The sequence below is a fragment of the Protopterus annectens genome, chromosome 8.part0 (assembly GCF_019279795.1).
Source record: "Protopterus annectens isolate FY-2018-M chromosome 8.part0, PAN1.0, whole genome shotgun sequence".
NCBI lineage: Eukaryota > Metazoa > Chordata > Ceratodontiformes > Protopteridae > Protopterus > Protopterus annectens.
Window position 1 is genome coordinate 1785538322 of NC_056741.1, and position 25000 is coordinate 1785563321.

At 39.5% G+C, this 25000-nt stretch overlaps 1 protein-coding gene across 1 annotated transcript in view; it reads right to left on the reverse strand.

Annotated features, from left to right (window-relative positions):
- LOC122809642 overlaps positions 1-25000 on the reverse strand; it is a 378601-nt gene that overhangs the window by 97162 nt on the left and 256439 nt on the right. The window contains exon 4 of the mRNA XM_044081286.1: positions 21123-21215. Coding sequence (XP_043937221.1) covers positions 21123-21215 — 93 coding nt within the window. The remainder of the gene's footprint in view (positions 1-21122; positions 21216-25000) is intronic.

Sequence of the window (25000 nt, forward strand, 5' to 3'; positions counted from 1 at the left end):
ATATGAACAATAGTGATACCCATAAAAGAGGGGCTGATGCTGAATGAATGAAAAAAGAAGACTGGGGACACATGACGGTTGATGTCCTGAAGAAAAAAGGTGCGCTGTTAATGAAGGGCAAAAATGAATATATCAGAAGTAACTAAATGATAAATAGATTGGAAGATAGTTTGGAAAATAGTAGTTACTGTTGTGAGAGGTAATTTGACAATAAAGTTCAAAGTGTTTAAAACATAATTTGATATAACCTTACAAGAGAAATAAATTAATACTAAATAGATTCGAAAATAATCCTAAATTTGTAAAAATAAACAAACCCAAGAGACATATACAGTCTGAAGAGTATAACAAGAAACAAGTAACATGAATCACATGAGAAATAATATGATAGACATATACAATGTGAAGATGATATATATATATATATATATATATATATATATATATATATATATATATGTATATATATACATAAAAGCAGCATGTTGTGAGACTGAGGTATGAGGGTGATGGAGGAAAGTTGACATAATAAGTTGGTGTATACATGTGAGGGGGAAATAAATATTTGTTTATTTTATAATAAATAATCTGACAGTTGGCCATCGCTGGTAATATATGAAGCCAAATAACAACCAACATAACTGGAGCATGGGGAGAGGTAATGGGAGATGAAGTCATAGTGAGTTGAATCATAAGAAGAAAAGACCACATAGACATGTTAGCAATTAACTGACCTACAGCAAGGGTGAGTAGGGGTAAAGGGACACAAAATCTATGGGGCTCATACAGGTCAATGAAAGTTGAGAAATGAAAAGGAGACATGATTTAACTCACATGAGAGAAAACAGAGGCCACAAATTGATAAAAGAGGAGAAGAACAGGAAGTATCAAACCTGGAGAGTAGAGTATGGTAAAGAAAGAATAATCTTAACCCTTTATGTAAGAACAAGACAGGGCTTTATAAGTACAGAAGCTTAGGCCATGCATCAGTTAGAAAAACGGAAAAGACAAGGCTTAAATCTGTAGTGAATCAGTAGGTGGAAAATAAGGAGTAAACATCCAAACTGAGAAATAATACAGGGAAAAGAAAACAGGAAAAAAGACAAGTGTAAATAGGACTGGGGCTAGTAAAGCCAGTAACAAAATTACCAAAAGATAATAGGGAAATTTGAGATAATGGCAGAGGGAAAATTAGGAAAAAAAATAACTGGCTAGTAACAATAGGCACCAGTGGCAGCGGAGACAGCAGAGACCCTTAGATAGATGATTACTATTATGGTAATGCCAGGGAAAGGATCTGCGAAGGGGTGGCACTGACTAAGGCTAATCAACTGCTGAAGAAATATATTCATATCTGTATAGTTTTAATGAAGAGGGAGATGGGAAGATAGCAATATAGGAAAGCAGTATGGAGACAAGAATTCTGAGGTGATAAGAAAGTGGGCAATCAGAAGGGGGGAGTATACAAGGAGATGAAGGGTAAAGATAACATAAGAATAATAAGGGTTTTGAGTAGAACAGAAGGAAAGAAAAGGACACAAAAAGAGAACAAAAAGAGGACTGCACTTAGATAAGAGGAATGGAGTGAAGGAAATATATGGGAAAATGTGTATAAAAGGACATTAGACATTAGGGCATGGAATGTTAATGGCCTAAGGGACAGAGTGAAAAGAGAAAAGCTATTAGCACATATCAGGAAAAAAAAAAGAACAGCGTAGCATTTGAGTATAGAAGAGCACAAAAATTGAGTGAGGCAGATTATATCATAGTAGCGTACTCATCCTGAGGTAATAAAATGCAGAGAGGCGAAATTATCCTATATAGGAGGAACTGTTCAATGAAGACAGAAAGTAAGATTGAAGAAAAGACAGATAGATATGCAGGAAGTAAAGAATGGATTGAGGGCTGTAAAAGGACAATTATAATGACATATATATATATATATATATATATATATATATATATATATATATATATATATATATATTTATATATATATATATATATATATATATAGCTTACTATCACATGTTCGACATGACATTGTTCGAATACAGATGTCCGAACCAAATGTTCGGAAATCTGTACACCGAACAGTGTAAATGTCGAACCGAGCATTTCAGTGCAGTCACATGTCAAAAATGTTGACTACACTGAAATGCTCTTACCCACCCAACATACTACAACTGTTTTTTGTAGGGGAACAAGCCCCCCTGCACCCCCCATGTGGGGGGCTGCACCCCCTACACCCTCCTACTTATATATACAAACTTCGAGATCGCACTACAGTTAGAGTAAGGGTACATTTCCCCATCCCCACTATAGTGCAATTTGCACCACAATGTTGGAGCTGAAAAGCAGCCATTCGCTCTTGTCAGCTTCGGCTTTCTGGTGATCTCCCTAACGGTTCCTCTATCTGGTTTTCACACATAGTTTGTTCATCTAAAAGATAAACGAACATGTGATAGTAAACCATATATATATATGGATCTATCTTACAACGTCGACAAGTCAAAACGCCGAAAACGAAATCACCGACACCACATAACCGACATTTCACAAACACGAAACCTCACATGCCCGACACACCATAATCCCGACAAGCAACAAACAAAACAAATCCCCGGTCCAAAAAGCACACACACAACACAAGCACACCAAAATCCTTACAAACCAACACTAAACCTCACATACACAACTACCTACAACCTTAACCCAAACCCTAACCCTAAGGTCCGCCACTATCGCACACTCACCTAACCCGCCTAACCCTAACTCACTTAACCCGCCCTAACCCACAAACTATCACAGTCGCACACTTACCTAGCCCGTGCCTAACCCTAACTCACTTAACCCGCCCTAACCCACAAACTATCACAGTCGCACACTTACCTAGCCAGCGCCCAACCCTAACTCACTTAACCCGCTAACCCACAAACTATCACAGTCGCACACTTACCTAGCCCGCTAACCCTAACTCACTTAACCCGCCCCCAACCCACAAACTATCACAGTCGCACACTTACCTTACTCGCACCCTACCGTCCGTCACTACCGCATACATCCACAGCCTTTTCCCATGTCGATGTTCTCAGCGTCGGGGTTTTGATCCGTCGGTCTTCTCCGTTTTCGATCTTCTGGCATCGGTGTTCTCGCTGTCGGCGTTCTGACTTGTCGACGTAGTCAGATAGAACCATATATATATATATATATATATATATATATATATATATATATATATATATATACCACCCCAAACTAAGACTAAAGAATTAAGGAGCATAATGGGGGAGTTTGTAAAGTTTCTGTAAGGGATAACTATCTGTATAGGAGACTGGAAGAAGTTATAGGTGGGCCATGACTGAGAGTGTTAAGCAAAGAAAGGAGATTCCTAAATGATTTTTTACAATCAGTAGGGTGGGTGGATGTGAGAGCAAAAAGGGGATGAGAGTAGGAGGACACATTACATATTATTCAGCTCATCATTAAACATGGTCAAAAATAGACCGAGTGTGTGTCAGGAAACAGCATTTTCATATGATAAAATAATTAAAAAAAGCATATCATGATATGAGAAGCATAACGTTGGAGGGGGAGAGGGACTGGGAGCTTAAGAGTTGCTCAATAATTCCAGTATATTACTTAGACGTTGAGACTGGGTGTAAGAAGATGAGGGAGATAAAGAACAAGTAAGGGGCATGATGTGGATACACCTGAAACATGGGACCAAATCAAAGTGAAGGTAAGGGAAACAATTCAGTCACATCAGAGGGAAACTGAAATGGAAAGATGGGAGAAAGATGGAGGCACTAAGGGAGGAACTAATAGGATAAAGAATGAGTTAAGAAGAGAGAATAAAGGGAAGGGGAGATAAAGAAGAGAATACAGAACTGGGAAGAGCAGCGACTCTTAAAACAATAATTAGCTGCAGAGAGACTATATTTTAAAACCAAGCTTAAGGCAACAACAAACTGGCAATAAGAGGTGGAAAGCAGAATATACGAGTTAGAAAGAAAGGAAATGGGAGAAAAAAGATAATTTATACAGTATCTTAGTGATGTCAAGCATTTTACCAAATACTACACAGTAAGGAAACAGCTGAGATACTAAATGTGGAAGGAGGGATGTGAGTGTGGGAATAGCTAGAGCTCATAGCTAATTGAACAGAAGATAACAATGTTTATAAATAAAATTAGTCAGGAAGAAATATTAGAAGCATGGGGCAAAATGGCATAGGAGCAATTCCTTGGGAACTGATGGGCTCCCAATAGAGTTATAGGAAAGACAGAAAACACTAGTAGTAAGAAGTGGTTAAGATTGTTTAATGATATACTGGAAGGGGTTAAGATACTAGAGACATGGAAAAAGGCAGTCATTTTGGTGCTATATAAGGAAGGGAAAGATGCCTCCCCCCATAAAAACAGTATCATATATACCCATATCAGTGTTAAATCATGGTTATAAGTGCTTCATAATGATACAAGCTAGCAAAGTGGAGAAAATGTCACCTATATTTTATACAATGATCAAACAGGATTTGTGAAGGGAAGGAGAACAATGGACCACTTCATTAGAACAATATTGTTAATCCTGGATGTATGACATAGAAACAAGGCAAGGACATTGATATTGTTCCATGCAAGGAAAGCATTTGATAGGGTGGGATGTGAATATCCTATGGAGGTGATGAGGAGAAGGAGATTTCTTGAGGGGTGGGTTAATATGATAGAGAGAATGTATGAAGGAGTAAGTGCAAAAGTTAAGATTCGAGAGAGACTATCAGGGAAGACATAGACAGGGAGAGGAACTCAACAAGGATGCCCACTATCCCCACTAATGTTTATACTGCATTTCGAGACGCTGGAGGGAATAATAAGGAAACTGAACCTAAAAATGTGCAGATGAGGGTATGAGGAGAAAAAGATACTACAATATGCAGATGATGTGTTAGCTACTGTAATGCAGTTTGGACTGGGCATTGAAATACTAGTCAAGCTGCCCTTGCAGGCAGTTTTGAGGCTAGCTAATTTCCCTTTTGGTGCTTGTCTAAACTCTCATTTTGTGTTAAACTGACCTTATCCATCCCATGGCAAATAATTATATATTACTGCTAGTGAAAATAATTGGGATAATACAATAGATAATTTGAGGGGATCCAAGCATGGAATAAAGCATTTAGGAGCTGTCTCTGTCCATTAATAGTACAGGAGGCAGTTATGGGGTAAATTTTCTTTTTCCCATCCGTAGATCTCGGCTGCACTTGAATATAGACAAGGCTGAGCTTTGTTTTATGTGGCTGGGGTATCTGTTTCAGTGCAGCGATAATCTATGCAAGATATAACTCTCTCTCCAAACCATTCTGTTGTTGCAGAAGAGGTTCAGATCTCTAGACTGAGTATTTTTTATGCCATCTGACTTACTGATGTGCAGTAAGTCCATCCGTACTGGGTCAGGGGATGACTTTTATGCCAGACTGAAGTCATCTCTTAGCAGTCTGCAGGATATCCAGTATAGTGACAGAGCTTTTAGTCTGCCCATATAGGACTTATTGTTTAGGCCTTGTATCCTTTTTGTAAGGGATCTAGTTGTCGGATTGGTCTGGAAAGATACCTGCCAAAGGGTGCATTATATTCAATGACTAGCCTAATGAGGGCTGAGTAAAGGAGAACAATGCCATCCCTACAGCTAGTCACAATCCCTTTGTTTATAAGCTGTGCAGTATAAAATGGCTTTCTTATGACAACTGAATACATGTTGGTGAAAAGTTAGGTCTCTGTAAACATAAGTTCCAATATCCCAAACAACTGCTTCTTATTTATTATTATTATTATTATTATTATTATTATTATTATTATTATTATTATTATCTTCTCATGCTTCTTATTTTTTCAGAAAATGCATGCCAAAAGCAAAACCTGCTGTTCTATTCACTTTTTAAGCAAATCAGAGTACTGTTTAAAATCTCTTCTTGATTTTGGGTTTTGCCCCCACACACACACACACACACACACACACACATGCACATTATTGTTGGCATTGTCCAGATTTCTTCAGCAAAGAAAGAGTGCTATGCTAGATGGAACTGCACAAACTGCTAAGAATGAAGTGGTTCCCCTATCTCAGTGTGAATGCTCCAATCACTGAATAGTACATTCCTCACTCAACCACTTCTGTGTGATGTCACAGTGAGAAATCTCCATCTGTTATGTCACATGATAACAACAAGACTATGAATCAATCAGCTTTGATGTCACACAATCTGAGGAGTTAGCTGAGGCTGTTGAGTATTGTGGAAGTTAGTGTGTGTGTGAGTCTTTCGGCTTTTTCCCGGTTAGGGGTTGCCACAGCAGAACTCCGGTCCGCTAATGATTGGCAGTAGATTTGTACATGCTGGCTTGCCAGGCCTAATGCACAACCTTCAACGAAGGTACGCCCATTCACGCGTGTCGCCACACAGAAGACGCTCTAACTGAGAATCGAACAGGCAACGTCTAACTGTGAGGCGGCAATGCTACCGCAGCACCACCACCGCGGATAAAGTATTGGAAGTTAGTATGCAAATAAAAAACATGGTATCAAATTATTAATAAATTGACTAAATCAGCATGTTTGGTGGTGTGATAAATGCAGGGAAGGAGGCTGATTTTTTAATTTTTTTTCATTCCTACTACACCACCTCTTCCTTCTCATACAAAAAAGTAGCTGAACTAATCCCCCAATCCCCCCCCCACACGCACACACGCACACACGCACACACACTCCCACACTCCCACACTGGTTACCTCATAAGTTGTACAGATAAGGGATTACAATGGAATATAGATGGGAGAGGTTTTATCTGTACATAGATGGTTTTGGTCTGGTTACCTACTGAGTAGTACAGCACTAAGAAATATCACATTAGAAAACAATATGTACAATCACATGTTTAATACATTATGTCATCTATGTTTTTGCATGACTGACAGGCTAAGCAGCCCAAATTGCCTGAGTGACCAAAAACTGCCCAATTTTTGTAGACAGGGTTACTGAAATCAGATGCTGTCTTCCCAAAATGCTTGCATGATTCATTATAATATTTTGAATATACATTGCATTCACATTTGTTGTGCTGAATTGGAATATATCAATGTTGAGGAAGTCATGAATTTTATTTGTTTTATGTCCTTCATGTTGAGGGCTGGACTCTCAGTTTACCAGGTTGTTTCAATCCAGCCTGGAATCTCTTGGCCTGTGGTTTCCAAGACTGCACAAACATCTCTAATGACATAACATTTCCATCTATTTTTATTAGCCCTGTCTTTAAGAAACCAGTTCATAAAATAGCAAATCTGAAAAATGTCCATCCCATCTCAAACCTATATTTTTACTAGCAAAATCATTAAATTGGTGGCATACCTACAGCTGTATTTACAGCTTCCAGCTCATGACATGAGAGGGCCTAATTACTCTAATTTTAGATGAAGACACAGCACTGAGCTTGTCCTGTTAAAGGTGATTAATGACCTCTTCTTGGTGAGGGATTAATGGTTCTATTAGATTTTGCTCCCTCTTGAGCTATCAGCCGTGTTTGAAACTGTGAGTCATGAAATACCTCTCAGTACTGACCATGGATTTTTCTACACTATTTTTGAGTGGACAGTATTTGCATCGTAGTTCTCGAGTAAAATTCAGTGGCCAGTTTCTATCTGGGAGATAGGAAACTAGCACAAGGGGCACGTCAGGGTTCAATGTTGTATCATTTATTATCCACATTGTATATGCTGCCATGGAAAGAGTTATGCTAAAGCTAGATCTAGGTGTACAATACCATTGTTATACTGATGATATTCGCTTATCTGTGTTTTCTGGTTTCGCCATTCTTAAGGAAGGCTTTGTTGCCATCATTCAGTGCATTAATTCCTGTCCTCTAAAGCTTAAGCCAACAAAAGGATTATGTCATACTTTAACCAACAAAAGAATTATGGCATACTTGCACATATCACTGTTCTATCTCTTCTGCCTTGTTTCTGTGAGTTAGCTACAAATGACATAAATTTAAATTCCATTAAAATAAGAAAACCATGCAGCGATAAAGAAGTCAGTACCTCCATGCAATACATCACATTATTTATGCATGCATCTAGGTCTGTAATCATGCATGTAGTTTTCTTCATTTCTTTATTGTGAGTGGATTGGACCATGTAACCCTTTTTTCAGCCATGACCTTCTTTTAACAGAGCAAAAGAGAGACAGTCTGCATACAATAATAGTACTAGACTATTGTTATCAACTCCAAGATCACAGTGCATCATGAAAGACTTTCTTTCTTTCAATGAATCCAACTGAAACTGAGTTTCATCACTCAAGACTGTTCACACTCGCTATAATTGCACTGACTCTGTACTTCCCTCAGTCTCAATTCCCGATTCCCTGCTTTCTTTCTTTCCTTTTTCTTTATTTTTTATGAGGAAAATAGGCTGATATTTGTGCATCATTAGTAGAAACTGAGACTGATGCTTGGTAACTCACTGATGCCCAAGGGTCAGGTAGCATCTCTTGATAGGTCATTACTATCATCATCTTACTGTCATCTGACACATGCCGCCAGTGTTAAGCATCTCTTACCACCTCCTGAACTTTTAGCAGTGATACAGGCTTTTCTAAGCTCATATTTCAATTAATTCCATACAGTTTCATTTTATTTCTTATGCAGTGACCTTTGTTAAATTACAGCACAGCTAGAAATCTGTTTCCTAAATTTTGACTTGTCACCTCTTGTTCCACCCATGTTATTCATTTGCTGTGAGATTCGCACTGACTGCCTTTTGCTGGCAGATCATTTCTTAAGATTTTGTATTTAAACTTCATTGTTCTATACAATATATGACCTGTCTGAGAGCTTGTTTTGCCTAGTGTCTCTACTTATATAACTTAGTGATGGCCACTTCTTGAGGAAGCAATCTATTTTATTCCTTAAGAGGTAGGATGCTAGTAGGGTTCCATTCATAGAAATGTCTGTTATTGAGTGCCAGCATTTACAATTTAAGCACACTTTTGTAGATGGAAGGTAATAGTCATATACATAGAGTTGGGGCTGTTTCACCTTTTCTTTTACAAAGTTATAATGCCAGAGATAGGTTAAGGTCCTCAGATGAGATCACTGCAGACCATTCTCCCAGTATTCCAAGGAAAATATGCCATATCTCCAAATCATAAGCACAAATTCTTTTTAAAACTTTCCAGCTTCTGCTCCTGTCTAATTTAGAAGGCAATGTATTCCATCCACTCCAAAATAAAAGGCATTTTGGCCCAAACATGTTTTCAAAACCTCTAATTTTATGAATATATTATTATTTCTAGCACATTCTGTCAGAGAGTAGTCTCAAAGTTGGCATATATAAATCGCAGGAGATGTATGCAAAATATCTGTCTACAGAAAATACCTACCAGTTGATGTGAAAGCACACAGGTAAAGCTGCTGGCCGCTGCAAGTTGACTTTTGTAATATAAAGTGAAGGATAACTCTATAATGCACCCATAAGATTAGTGTACATATGTGATTTTACATAGTTCTGTCTTTAGTTTCAGCTGCTGCTATGTTAATAAAGAGTGTGGATACATTTAACCTCCCTTTTGTGTGCAGCCATCAATTTTGAAATTATGTGATCTGAATAATAACCCATCAAAATGGGCTAAAGTATTTAATAAGAAATATAGCTTCTTGCAAGTGTTAAAAATTGGAATTTATACCAAACCTGCTTATCCAAACTGAAAGAATAGTTGGGTAAAATCTTACCATAACCATAGATGTCCTTCTCTTCTACATTTTGCAATATTCCTAACATGAGGGAGTCTACCACCAGCTGACTCGAACATCCGGCCAGTATGCAAAAGTCTAAAGCTATTGTATGATACTTGCGACATTGCACATAGATCCAGTCCTATGTCAGTCATAAAGTGATGTCAGGTATATAGCAGGCGTCAGAATGCACCAATCATCAAAACTGAATGCCCCCGGAAGAACACCAGCCTGAAAAAGGTGAGGAAACACACAATCAGCATACAGGTAAGCATCGGGGGAAGGTGGGGGGGGGGGGATACTGCAACATATAGAAGAGAAGGACATCTATGGTTATGGTAAGATTTTACACAACTTTTCAATGTCCTTCTATCCATATGTTGCATTACTCATAACATTTGGAGACTAGCAAAGCTCATGCAGAAGAAGAATTAGGCAGAGGGGCAGTAGCACTCTCTACAAACCCTTGCAGGATAGCCCTTGCAAAACCAGCTCTGGGCCTGGAAATGCCATTCAATTTATAATGTTTTGTGAAAGTGTGCACAGAAGACTAGTTAGCTGCTTCTAATATGGAGGTGGTATCTAGACCTTTGAAGAAAACACCAGAAGAGACACAGCTCTAGTGGATTGTGGCTTAACTGGGGAAGCAAGAGTTTTCCCATAAGACACATAGCAAAAGGGAATGGTTTTGGAAATCCAAGTGGAGATAGTCTGTTTGGAAACAGGCCTGCCCAGACCCCTGGGATGATAGGAAATAAAAATATGATCAGATTTCCTAATAGTCTTAGTTTTGTCTAAATAAAATCTGGATTGTCTATGCACATCCAATGTGTACAAAATCCTCTCATTAGACGATTGAGGAGATAGGAAAAGGGTGGGCAGATTAATGGACTAACTGACAACTCATTCACCCACTTGGGCATAAAGGAGGGATTAGTGCATAAGGAGACCTGATCCCTGTGGAAACCAGTAAAGGGGGAACAGGCCATCAGTGCCTGAAGTTCTGAGGCCCTTCTACCCAAGGTGATGGCCACAAGAAGAACTGTTTTCCAAGTGCAATGCTGAAGAGAAGAAGAAACTGCTGGCTCAAAAGGGCCAAATTAAGTTTCTCTAGAACAAAATTTAGATCCCAAGGAGGAGGAACTGGTTTCCCCTGGTGGTCTGATATGAAGGATGCCTTTCAGGAAAAGCTTAATTTCCAACCTTGAAGCCAAGGGAGGAATCATAGGCAGACAGGCAGAGATTGCTGAAAGATGAGCTTTTACTGAAGAGTATGACAATCCACTCTTCAATAATTCACACAGATAGGACAGAACCACTGGAACATCCACCAGCAGTGGTTATAGGTCCTTGAAAAGACACGAGATTGAAAACCTTTTCCATTAGGAAATATAGGATTTCCTAGTATTGGGTTTTCTGGCCTTCAGCAGAATTTGCAGCACGTCCTCAGAGAAGAGGTGTCTGAAAGGGATCAAAACCCTATCACCCACAGAGTCAGTTGCAGGATTGACATCTGTGGATGTATTACAGATCCCTTGTTATGTTTGAGTAGGCCCACTCTGTGGGTTAACTTGTTATGATTTCCCTTGGCTAAATGCAGAAGAAGGGGGAACCAATGCTGTCTTGGCCAAAAGGGAGTGACCAACAATATTTTGGTTGCTCCTGTTGGATTTTCAACAGGACTTTCTGGAGAAGTGGGAAGGGAAGATTACATAGAGAAACATCACCTTCCAAGAGAAAGGGTGTCTGAGTAGATTGCCTCATGGACACAAAGGCATTAAAGAGCCCTTGAGAAAAGGTTTGCCAATCTGTAGGCTGTTCTTGGGTAAAAAGAGAAGCATGCTTAGCTTTCTGCTTTTTCTATTGTGGGACATCAATGCAGTGGAAGGACGATGGACCCAATGTCACTCTGCACTCTATATTACTCGGGATATCTTTGCAAATAATGATTTGAGGAATGTCACATGGGCCTTCAGTATCAATGATCCTGGGTTCCCCCTACATCAATAGCAGACACCTGTGTATCCCCTGAGGACAAGCTAGCAGAATCCTTCATGGCCTCCACACTGGTACCCATGGAAGAATTGCTTACTGACTCCGAAACAGTCTCCAGGCCAACATTAACCTCAGGAGAGATGGCCAGAATTTGAAGAGCAGCAGGTAAGTCAGGCCTAGATTTCTATCCCTTCTTAACTGGCTCACCTGAAGGGCATGACATACCTTCCATATCATGTGCTAAGCACTTAAGTCATTGATTCTCTAAGTACAGATTGAGGGAAGCTGGATGACTGCGTATGCAGGGTCTTGGGGACAAAGGCTTTTCAGTAGCAGGAGAAGATGTTGGGGACTTAGCTGAGTTTTGCTTCCTAGTATCTCTTTTACCCTTGGCAGACTGAGTTCTGGAAGGTTTCCTTACAAAGGGGGGTTTAGAGGGTAGTTCCTTTGAAATCTGGGAACTGGTGACACAAAAATGTGTTTTAGGTCTTGTAGATCTTTGTCCTTTTCTTGTAATGACTTAAAAAGTTCTGCAGCAGAAGCATCAAACAAGGCCTCATTGTCAAGGGGTGCATCCACAAGTTTAGCTTTTATGTCATCTGGCAAGGGATGTAGTCTGAACCAGGTGTTCCGCCTGAGAACAGACCCTGAAGCAGCAGTCCTTGCAGATGCCTCCACTGCATTGTAGCTACACTTAATTGGTTGGGGTGTGACTTGAGCAGAAGAGCTCAGAATGGAGGATAACTTAGTAGGAAAGTCTGGAAGCTCTGAAATTAGCTTACTGGCATCAGAGAGAAGGGCTAAAGAGTATTTTGCCATATGGGTCTGGTAGTTTATGGCCCTAAATGCCAAGGTTGCTGAAGTATAGAGTTTCTTCCCCAGCCTCTTCATAACTTTACTCTCTTTGTCTGAGAGGAGAAGGGAAGTGGAAGGTAACATTTTAGAAGCCATATCATCAGACACACAAATAGTTGCAGGGTCTGCAGAGGGACATTTAAACATGAATTTGGAATCCTCTGGCACCTTGTAAAACATATCTGGCCTTTTAGGGGCAGGAGCTTGGGAATCAGGGGACTCAGAAGCTGTAGGAAAGGCATCTAAAAAGCTGGTACCACAGGGGGAACTGCAGATGGTGAAGGGTAATCCATCTGCAGAGGGTTGCAATACCTTTATTGAATTTCTGACACCTGGGAGCAATCCCATTTGAAGAACTCCCTCATTTTAACAATGGTTTCCCCAAAAGTAATAACCTCCCTTGCAGAATCTGTGCCATTTGATTCTTCTTCTGGGGAAGTATATCCTAAGGGAGGTGAAATTTGGGCAGAGTGTGCCAATGATTCATCCCCAGATGAGTCATCTTCATCAGATGAAACCTCAACTAAAATCTTCTTTTGTGGGGAATCAGGGGAGGAAGAAGAGAGCAGTAGATTGTCTCATTGACACAAAGGCATTAAAGAGCCCTTGTGAAAAGGTTTGCCAAGCTGCAGGCTGTTCTTGGGTAACAAGAGAAGCATGCTTAGCTTTCTGCTTATTCTATTGTGGGACATCAATGCAGTGGAAGGACAAGGGACCCAATTTCAGCCTGCACTCTATATTACTTGGGATATCTTTGCAAACAATGATTTGAGGAATGTCACATGGACCTTCAGTAGCAATGATCCTGGGTTCCCCCTACATCCATAGCAGACACCTGTGTATCCCCTGAGGACATGCTAGTAGAATCCTTCATGGCCTCCACACTGGTACCCATGGAAGAATTGTCTACTGACTCTGAAACAGTCTCCAGACCAACATCAGCCTCGGGAGAGATGGTGAGAATTTGAGGAGCAGCGGGTAAGTCAGGCCTAGATTTCTATCCCTTCTTAACTGGCTCACCTGAAGGGCATGACATACCTTCCATTTCATGTGCTAAGCACTTAAGTCACTGATTCTCTAAGTACAGATTGAGGGAAGCTGGATGACTGTGTATGCAGGGTCTTGGGGACAAAGGCCTTGCAAACTGAACAGATGGTATGGTTGTAGTTAGGGCCTAGGTAAAAGAGACAAAGGTCGTGGGAATCTTTATGTGGAATTTGCCTTCCACACTGATGCTTGCACTTCCTAGCTGACATGTAACCTCAACTACAACAGTAGCACATGAAACAATAAGAAAAAAAAACAACAGGGCACTTATATGGATCAGAATCCACAACTTCACTGATGAGCAAATGACCACAGAAGATGTTCTGACTGGTGGCAGAAAAGTTCTGAGGATTGGTGTGTGCCGATGTCTGTTTTATACCCGACGTAACTTTATGACCGACATAGGACTGGATCTATGTGAAATACTGCACGTACCATACAGTATCTTTAGACTTTTGTATACTGGCTGGGCATTCAAGACAGCTGTCAGCAGGCTCCCTCATGTTATGAATACCGTAATATATGAATAGAAGGGCATCTGTCGTTTTGTTCAGGACAAATGAAAAAAAAATCAAAAGCATAGTTAAGACCACTAAGATCCCATTAAGTGAAATCAGAGTGATTACGTGGTCATCCCAACCAATAGAAGTAATCTTAATTCACAATATGAAGTATCATCAGAAGTAATTGTTACTTAACTCTTTTTTCACATAAAACGTCTGTGTAAGTAATACACATGCTTTCACCCTGTTGGACAAAAGTTAGAGTGTTAAGAATAGTTAAAATGCATCATTCAGCCTTGGCTTAAAGTGTGCACTCAAATTAACAATTTATTAACTTTCCTTTTGTTCCAGAATTTTGTGTAGATGTCAAAATTACTGATATTCCCAGCCATAACCTTGCCTTTGCCAGCAAATGTAAATGTGGTATGTATAGCAGTATGTTTATATAATGCATTAGAAACTTTCTTGACTCTCATGTCAGGTGCTCCAGTATGTGCAATTTGTGGACAAACATCTTTCCAATGTAAAATGCTCCACACTGACACTGGACAAGACATATAACCCATGAGATAACGCAACTAATGGTAAAGCATATATATGAATTTAAAGTAGAAAAAACAGTAGCATATAAAACATATCTGCATGCTGAAGAATGTTTACATGACATATATATGCTCATGCCCTTTGAACCCTGAACTGTACAATGTCCAAAACACAACTTGTTTTTCAAATTTAAAAGCCCTTTTGTGAGTGAAATTGCACAGCAGAGGCAGGATGAATCCGCAAAAAAAGGCTCCAGTTAATAATAGACCAATTATTCTGAATCTTCTATTTTATTTTAAAGAAATTGGTGCAGCATGCAATAATACATCTGATAAAGAACTATCATCTTATTTTTATTTCTGCTTATAATGTAATGGAATACATTTATGCAAATAGTCTGTCTTTCTTCACTGCTGCCTCAGAATGTTCTTTGTGTTGGAATCTTTGACTTAATACATCAAATATTTTATCCAAATCAGTTTCCTCTGAGCAATTATGTATAAGACACATAAACTGCACCTTTAGCATGTTCCTAATCATCCATTTTGAATGGCAGTTAGTGTGAGTGAGGAAAGAATTCTTAAGAGAAAGTTTTATGATATAAACTAGTCTTTTAGGTAGCATCTAATAATCTGGCGATAGGTACATGTAAAAAAAATTGGTGATGAAGCATTTGGCTTTCAGGGTAAACTGATTACCAACATCAATACTACTTAAATAAAATAAAAAAATCCATTAATGCTGGTTTGGTCCCATCCTAAATAAGCCGGCAGTCATCTAAAAATAGTTTCCATATAACAATAAAGGAAAAACAGATGTTTCTGTTCATGTTGCATGCATGTCTGACTGCAAAAGACCCTGTAAAGAGGTTCACATGTAGGGGCAAATGACAGCAGAACCATATTGTGTACGTGTAATTGCTGCCTTTAGCAAGCTGTCCTTGAGCAACATTTGTAGACTGTGCCACATTTCTTCCCCTTTCCTCATGTTGATATAGTGAGGGCACCTGGGGCTTTACAGCTTCTCAGTGCCTCTAGTGACCCCTAACAACACTGTTCAGTCTCAGCATCCACACAGGTTTTGTACCAAGTGAATGGAGAACAGCTATAGTCATTTCTCTGCATAAGGGATGACCTTCCACTGACCCAGGCAATTACAGACCCAAAAGTCTGACCTGCATCATATGCAAAGTCATAGAAAGACTTATCTTGGAATTAATCAATAGGGAACCTCCATAAACTGGACCTGCCTCAGTTGGGATTCATCAAGGGCAGGTCATGCTTACTCAATCTGGTGAATTATTTTTAAAAGGTCAACAAAGCAATGGATGAAGGCAAAACAGTAAAAACCTCATAGTTGAACCTGGCCAAAGGTTTTGACAACATTCCCTACTCTGGCATAGTAGAAAAGTTAAATAAAATGGGAATAAACCCCTATGTAACCATTGGATTGACAACTGGCTCACAGATAGGAAACAGATAATCAAAATAATGGAAGTTACCTTCACAATGAGACCAGTCACAAGTGGAATCTTTTCTGAAGTAAAAGCCAGTACCAAAGGGCTCTGGCTGACTAAGTTTGTAGATGGCACAGTCACTGAATCTACAAATGACTTAGCCCACAGAAATACCTTACTAAAAAGATACAAGACCCGCACAAAATGTCCAACATAGACTGACTCAAAATGTCCTGTCTTGATACTCAATATCTTACAGACTGCTAAGAGGTGACCTGTGTTTTGCTTACAAGGCATCCTCCGACCCATTGCTTATGGACTTACTGCACATCACTGAGTCAGATGACATAAGAAATACTCAGTCTAGGGATCTAAACCTTTTCTGCAACATCAACAGAATAGTTTGGAGTGATAGGTATATTTCGTAGATTCCCCATCTACATAAGACAAATTTCATCCCTGTCCATTTTCAAGTGCAACTTAGACCTAAGGATGAGAAACAGAAAATTTACCCCAAAACTTGTACACTGTATTACTAATGGACAGAGGCAGCTCCTAAATGCTTTATCCCATGCATGAGTCCCCTCAAATTATCTATGGTATGATCCCAGTTAACCTTATTGGGGGTAATACATAATTATCAATTATGGGATAGGTAAGGCCAGTCTATTATCAAATGGGATAGGTTATTTCAAACACAAACAGGGAATTGTCTAGGCTTAAAATGGCCCACGCAGGCAGCTAGTCTAATACTTACCTATGAACCTATAAGAACACCACTAGTTTTTCCCTGTTTGCTCCTCCTTTGGTGTTGAAAAATAATATGCTGTAAATTTCTTTAGCTCTAAAACTTAAGAGAGAGAAAACATATTGTATTGTAAAGGGTATGCTGTAGTATTACCATTTGATTAAGTACAAAAACCTTAGGAAACCCATCTGTTCAGTGTCTGACTATAATACTTGTTCAGTGAAAAGCAGACTACAGCATAACACAGGCAAGGAAAATGATCTAACATATAATCAGAAATGAGTGAGGAAGTACAACTAGACTGAATATACTGACTAAGTGATTTAGGAATTTATGTCACACATCAACAAATATCCAGAGAGTGAGCAGTTGTTATTTAGAATTTATGACTTCACACAAAGGGGATGACTCACCTAAACAATGTGATCTATATGCTCTCTACCCATATACAAAGCTGTAATTACCATATACAGGTCTGAAGCGTAGACATTGAAAGATAGTTGAACCCTATAATGAGGTATGTGAAAGGGGAAAGCAAGAAAAGATTGACAGTCACAAAAGTTTCTCATAATAATGGATGCCTCATTTTCAGCTCATAAAACCACTGACCACCTTGTTTGGTGAGTCTTTGGCTAACAGTTTATTCTTATACTTCGGTTAGACTCCATGAGTAAGGTTTGCCTTACTGGATGGTGGAGGTATTGAACCATTAATGTCAGCTGATGGGAGCCTATGTGAGGTTATTCTGTTGTATGCAACTTTTCATTAATACGTGTAAACCTGTCCTAAAATGATTGCAAGCATAATATACTACATCAGTTTCACAAGTGTACATTTGGCGGTCTGGAACATATATGACCCTAACAATTAAACATAGTTACTACAATTTCCACTAATTATGATTAAAATACACTGTAGTTCATAAAGAAATATTCTTGACTTCTACTTAAAATAAGCTGACATCATAACCCTCTCTTTAAAAATTACAAAATGGAAATAATCACAAACAAAAGAATCTCAGATTCCTGTATTTTGGTAAATTCATGTTTTGTTTACAGATTTTGAACAAACAACTCATTGATTTAGAAGTCTGAACTTTACAATAAAATGTTAATATCTTGCATTTAAGAATGCCTGACATGAAGGCATATGACAGGCATATAAGCATATGACAGGTTTTCTTAATGTGTAGCTTACACAACCTTCTGGAATTTAATAATGCAGCAGTGATCTATAAATGTTCAGTTACACATTTTAGAAACTTTTGTTGACCCCATGCTCTTCTTTCCTTTTCTATTTCATCTGAGAAAAGTAATAAAACTGGCTTCAAAAAAATGAATGCTGAAATCTGTGAATTCCTCAACCACACATTCATTACTTGAAACAGTTGAACTTTTTTTTTTTCAACAGGGTATCACCCCTTTCTTGATATCCGGTTAACTAAATAACCATAACATCTGTGTCACAATATCAGTATGATACCAAGTTCTGAAGTGTCCTCAGTTCATGTAGGAATTAAACAAGTGTTAAACTGTGCACCAGTTTTAAATCCTGAAATATGCCTGAACAAGATGTCATGACACTGAGCAAGAGGATACAACTTCTACAGAAAGAGGTGAATCATTGACTTCAAAGGCAACCATGGGAAGCAGTAGAAGCCTAAACACCTGCACCTCTTAAGTCAAGTGTAATGAACACAGGCATGAATTGAAAGGAAACACTTGTAAAAAGGGATATATTTACGAACAGATTACAAGGTTGTCATAGTCTGTTTCCACTGGTAAAATTATATGAATACTTTACCTATGATACATGTTTTTCCTAGTTTCTATAAAATTTATATATATATATATATATATATATATATATATATATATATATATATCCTTTTTTCAAATTAATATAAATTAATAATCAGAATACAGTCTTCAGTCTGAAGTAATGGAAAGGTATTAGTTTAAGGACCCATTCTGCAAACATCTCCATACTACAATAAGCATCCCACCATTACTGAAAACAATGGTGTCTTGGGACATATTGGCTGGATGACTATTTCAGCAAATGAAAAACAGGTTTCACTGCCTTTGTTTCAGTGTTAACTGGCTGAGATTTGAAATAATCAGTGCACTTCTCTTTTTTACATTGCAAGCACAGTTTCTGTTTGAGCAACAACAGTAATTCAAAGTTTTTTTTTTTTTTTGCTTTATTTTCTGTTGTGCAAATATGGAGTTAGTATATATAAATATGGAGGACTGTGGGCCAAGCCCCATTAAGGAGAAATGTAGGGGGTCTTCCCCTTTAAAAAAAACTTAGTTTTTGGTATGAGGTTAAAGCTTCAGTCAGTTGATTTTGACTGGTCAAATCTTCAACCAGTTAAGACTCATGGCGGAAGTGAAAAAAATCAACTGTCTCAATAGGTGCACAAATTGTTCCCAGTCCTGTTCAATTATAATTTAACACAACTGAGAGAAGCAAGATCTAATAATTTTCACTTTCATTTTTATAGTAACATATTCCATATTCACTTTATGATATGTAATGGAAGTGTTCTTTCTGTACGACAGTAGTGTTCAACTCAACCTCCACCTTCCATAACTCCAATTTAAAGTCAAAGGCAGACATGTGATCCATCCACCCTCCACCCTCTATACATCCACACAACAGGGATCCCTAATATGATACAAAGATGACTCCACACTTATGCACATCTGACAATCTGGCACAGCTCCAAAACAATTACTGAAGAAGCTTTAACAGCCACTGACACATGGCTTTGTAACTAACAACTCATGCTCAACCAAAAAAAAGCAAAAAAAAAAAAAACTACTTTTTCCCCAAATCCCTCTCTCATGAAAAAAACAAAATTTCAACCCCCCTCTCTTATTAATACAACCACTGAAGTAACTTCTCATACCAAACTATTAAGGATGATAGTGGATGGTAATCTGAAATTTCTCCTACATATACAAAGCTGCATAAACAAACTCTCCAAAAACTTGAATGTTTTACACAGTCAAAGGCTTTCTCACCAATGCAGCTAAAACTACACTTGCCACTACTTATCTCCTTCCCTTTCTACCATATGGTGCTCCCACCTTGCTAACATTTGGGCATCACAGCAATCAAAATTTGAACAATGCTATAACAATTTTGCTAAATTTGCAGCAAATAACAATTTCAGAACCCACCTCTATATATCACTAAAAAGTATAAATTGGTTAGAACTACTCCACCAATAAATATGTATACTCAGCTTCTTAACACATGAAAAATTATTCAGCATCTGTCTCCTTGTCCAACACTGAATAGCATTTTATATAACTATGTTTCCAATTGGTCAGTATGATCCAATGAACAAAAAATCCACAAACCTATCAAATGTGCTGGGCATGGTCTGTGCTTTTACCATGTTGCAAAGGCTTTGAACTCCTTACTTGTATCTATCAGGTCAATACCCTCTCTCCAGTCCTTTAAAACCAATCTGAAAGACTTCCTAACCAAAATCTACCTCTGTTCTTGCTCAACCCAGGATAAATTATACCCCTAAATATGAACAAATATATTTCATATCTTACACCTACCTCCTTACACTCCCTTTTTCCCCTCACTTCTTTACTTCAATCAATTTTACCTCCTCACTATTCCTTTTTCACAAACTTACTTCAATTTCTCTCCCCTGACATCTAAATATGCTATAACCCTGTTTCTTTCTCTCCCTTCATATTGCAGTTCTTATTTTAGTATACTAACTTACCTTTACTTTCTCTTTTAACTGGTTAAAATTTTCTAAATATTAAATCATCATCATATAAGTTGTATCCATTCTTAAACAATGTATGTACTTAATTTCTAATTTGATATAATTATTTAAACTGTAGATGTTCTTGTATTATTTTTGAAGATTGTAATATTATTGTTCTTAAAATGTTTTTGTAATACTTTGGAGATTTTTTCTTCAGGCCTCTGCTGAAAATGGAGATCAATCCAGCTGGACTTTTCTGGTACTCACATGTAAATAAATAAATAAACACACAGAATATTAACAAAACTATTTTGTAAAAATTAAAACTGTATTATGGGCTTTTGTTCTTTAGATGAAATAGGTAGATTTCCTTGTTCAGGCTGTAATAACAAAAAGTTAAAAGATCCACTGTACTCACACTACTTTGTAATATTTCATTGTATTTCATTTACCTCTATGTCTTTTGAATACAATGATGGCTGTAAAAAGTATTACTAAGGCACTTCCACATGCAGCTCCAATGGCAATATAAACGACTGCAAAACCTGAAAAACAGGAATATAACAGCATGTTTAGATTTATACACACTGAAGTCATCTGCAGCTGTACTATGTATCTGACTGCTTACTGCTTACTTAGTTTCCCAGGCACCACAAAGAGCACCTTCTTCGGTCATTAGTGAATGTTTTTCACTAATATACTGTCTTTTGTGCATAATTTTACATTTTACATTTTAGCCTATCTTCTTTCCATGGTTATACACAGCTGCAGGACTGTACAACAAAAATCTTATATGTGTATAATAGCTGTACCTGAATCAGCTAATAACTCTCAGCAATGTTTCACTTAGAAGTGGTTGCAGATACAACTGTTCATCACAGCGATGCAGGAGAACTGTTCTGCATTCAATGCTGTTATTACTCAGGACTAAAGATTCAGGACACAGACGCTCAAATGACATACATCTCTTTATCCATAATTCTACAGTAAGTGGCATTAAATAATTACAACAGACTAGATAGGCACGATCGCCTGTTCTGTAAATCTATTGCTTCATCTATGTAAATCAGCTATTCTTATTTGGGTATACTGCCAGCTCTATGGTTTAGAGGGATAAAACATTGACAGTGACACAAATGATCTGTATTCAACTAGAGGACCAGGTGCTACAGGAGCTGGTCACTGAATATAGGAGTTAATGGCCAATGCTGGCTCAGTAGTAAATTGGCCCACTGAAAAAGTCTGCAGCTGGATGTACAGCTGTAATATTAAGGATTCAGGATAAGCACCTGTCAAACAGTTTACATACTGTAGCAGGGATAGTCACCTGTGTGGAACAGTTAGGCAATGCTGTACAGGTTTTAAAGCACGTTTATTGTTTTCCCCCACAGGTGACGAGGTGGATCAGGGTCCCTCCTGCATGCAATCTGATGTTGGTGTCCATGCAGACACCAAAGATGATGATAGTACTGTTGAGGCACAGGTGGGGTTGTCAGGGGCTGACAACTGCACCAAAATTTGACATCTCCCTTTTAGCCACTCCAACCCCGCACACAGTTTCAGTGCCTAGACATACCTCATCACCAGTACCCATAGTGGAGGAACAGCTGGTGTTTGGTGGCAGTACACAGGGAAGTGTGGTAACCATGCCTACTGTGTACAGTCACAGCAGGCATAGCCAGATGGCCGGCAGGGCACCACATAGGCGGATGTCCCAGGGTGCTTGTGGTAGGGCCACTGGACATCATGCCCCTGGCATAGGTGACATAGCTTGTACCAGCAGGGTCATGTTTCAGGCTGTAATGGCGGCGCAGGCACATATCAAACGTTACACCAGACAGGGCCTGAGGGTGCAGAGGGCTGCTCTCGCATCTTTAAGTGACAACCTCCATGAACTGTCGGGTGCATCCGTGCTTATACCATGCAAATGGATTGATGGCATGATGAGATGCTGGCCCTCATCAGCCATGGTGTGTCCGTGCTTCAACATGTGGTGGGGATGCGGCAAAACCTGCGTGGACATGGGCCAGCAACACCAACAGCTGGCAGTCAATGTGGAAGTGCTAGGACACCAAGGGGCTCCCGTAGTAGCAGTAGCAGCCCCAGCAGTGTGGGGGTTGTTGTCCACAACACAGCAGGCCACGTGGACCTGGCCAGTCCCAGGAGGGACCTGGTACCAGTGGACAAATGTCATCAACAGGTGAGAGTAGCACATTGAGGCCTGTACCTGGACATACCCATGGAACCCCTGGCAGGCACAGTCCACATGTCCATGGCTGGAGGCAGTGAACTGCGCACCCTGCCAGGTATGGTCTGCAGCTGTCCATAAACATCTTTGTAGGGCAACCCCATACCTACACACACCACATCACCTCTCCCAGCTCCCAACAGTACACCCCTCATCCACACACATGGTGTCAAATGTATGGCCCACCCTCAGCCTTTGGCACACCAACATCACACCCTTTGCATATGATGATACATGTGCCACATCCCTATCATCCATACCATCAATGACTTATAGCTGTTAGTAACACTGGTTGGTTGTGGTCTCTATAATGTTATGCAATTGAGTTTTAGGTGTACATGTGTCAGCACGAGGATGCCCTGTGCATACGATGATACCTGTGCCACATCCCTGTCATGCATACCATCAATGCAGGAACAGGCTGATATGGTTCTGATGAACATGGTGACTGTACCACAGTGTACCACAGTACTGCAATGTAATATGTTAGCAACACTGGCTGGTTGTGGTCTCTATAATGTTATCCATATATGTTGTAAGATGGTCTGCAGTCATATTCCACAACGGGGTATGTCACTGTGGTGACACCATGGCTGTGACATATCCGGGGTACATTTGAACACATTTCACAGGTTACTAAACTGGTTATTGCCTGTGCCACATGGACAGGTGGCCCACTGAGGCATGTAACTGATGTAGACCCATCCACATACATGCACACTGTTACATGGGAACACTGGGACTAGACCCCTACCTAGCTATGTAGTGATACTACAGTGTGTGGCTTACATTGCACACACCACACACTGTTTAGGGTGAGGTGTGTCCCAGGTTACATGTTACATGCAGAACATCCCCTGACATGTACAGTATGCTAATGGAGGATGCAATGGATGCATTTGGACAATACGTAGTGTGACATACCGTCATATACACATTTAGAGACACATAGTCAAGCACACATCTGAGATACCAGGACCAATCACTGCTAATTAACTTGACAGTGTCTCCAATGTCTTACAGGTAGGCTGCACACATCACATGCATAACTGGCTTGGATTGTGGTAACAGTTACCTGTATGACTGATGGTGACAGTGGTAACCATAACATGGTACATGGGAGATATACTGGATGTACCTTGGTGTAATAACAGTGTACACAGCACCAACATACCCTACTAGATATTTTACTCCCTGAAACCCATGATGACACTCTGCCATACCCAACATCGAACATTGGCCTCGACTGCGATACAACCCATAGTACACCCCAACATTGGTACTACAGGGATATGCATCTCATGCACATGCCACACACGTAGTAGGGTGTTGGATTGTCATGCCTCATCTATGGGCAGCAACAAAACTATCTGTACTACTATGTGGCAATGGGTATTGTAATAGGAGTATGTGGCCTTGAATACTGTACCCTACAGATATACGGGCATGGACAACTATGCGCACATGTCAGAACAAATTGAGTATCCCATGCCTATCACCCCATTTGTAAAACACTGTTGTGCTGGTACTGCAAGGCTCGTGTAGCCGGTATGTGGTGGAACTTAACAGGGAACATGTAATGTCCCATACAGCAGCAGCCATAACTGACTATGGCAATGGGTGTTGCATTGGTTGTGAAGGCCCTCATGGAATTCTCATGTATAGGTGTGGTAGCACGCAGACACTGGTATACTAAGTCATGCACATGTACACATGTGTCAGTACAGGGGTGCATCCCTGTAGGTTGTCATAACTGTGTACCTAGCTATTGTCCAAGGGGAGATGGGATGTGTAGGGGTTGTGTGTACAGTGTTATCCTGCCACCTGCCAGGTGGCAGCGGGCAATCTACTGACAGGCACTACAGTCATGACCCTCAGGGTGATAATGACATGTATCAGCCAATCCTCCAGGTGCCTGCTGCACATGGCTACTGAGGTGATCAAGGTGACATGTATACAACATGCATTACAACACATGGTTAGTGTCTGTGATGGAGACCTGTACCCATGCATGTTCTGTTGACTGTGTTAGTGTAGTGGAGGTACCTGTGGCATGTGGTGTGTACAGAGTGACATCTCCTA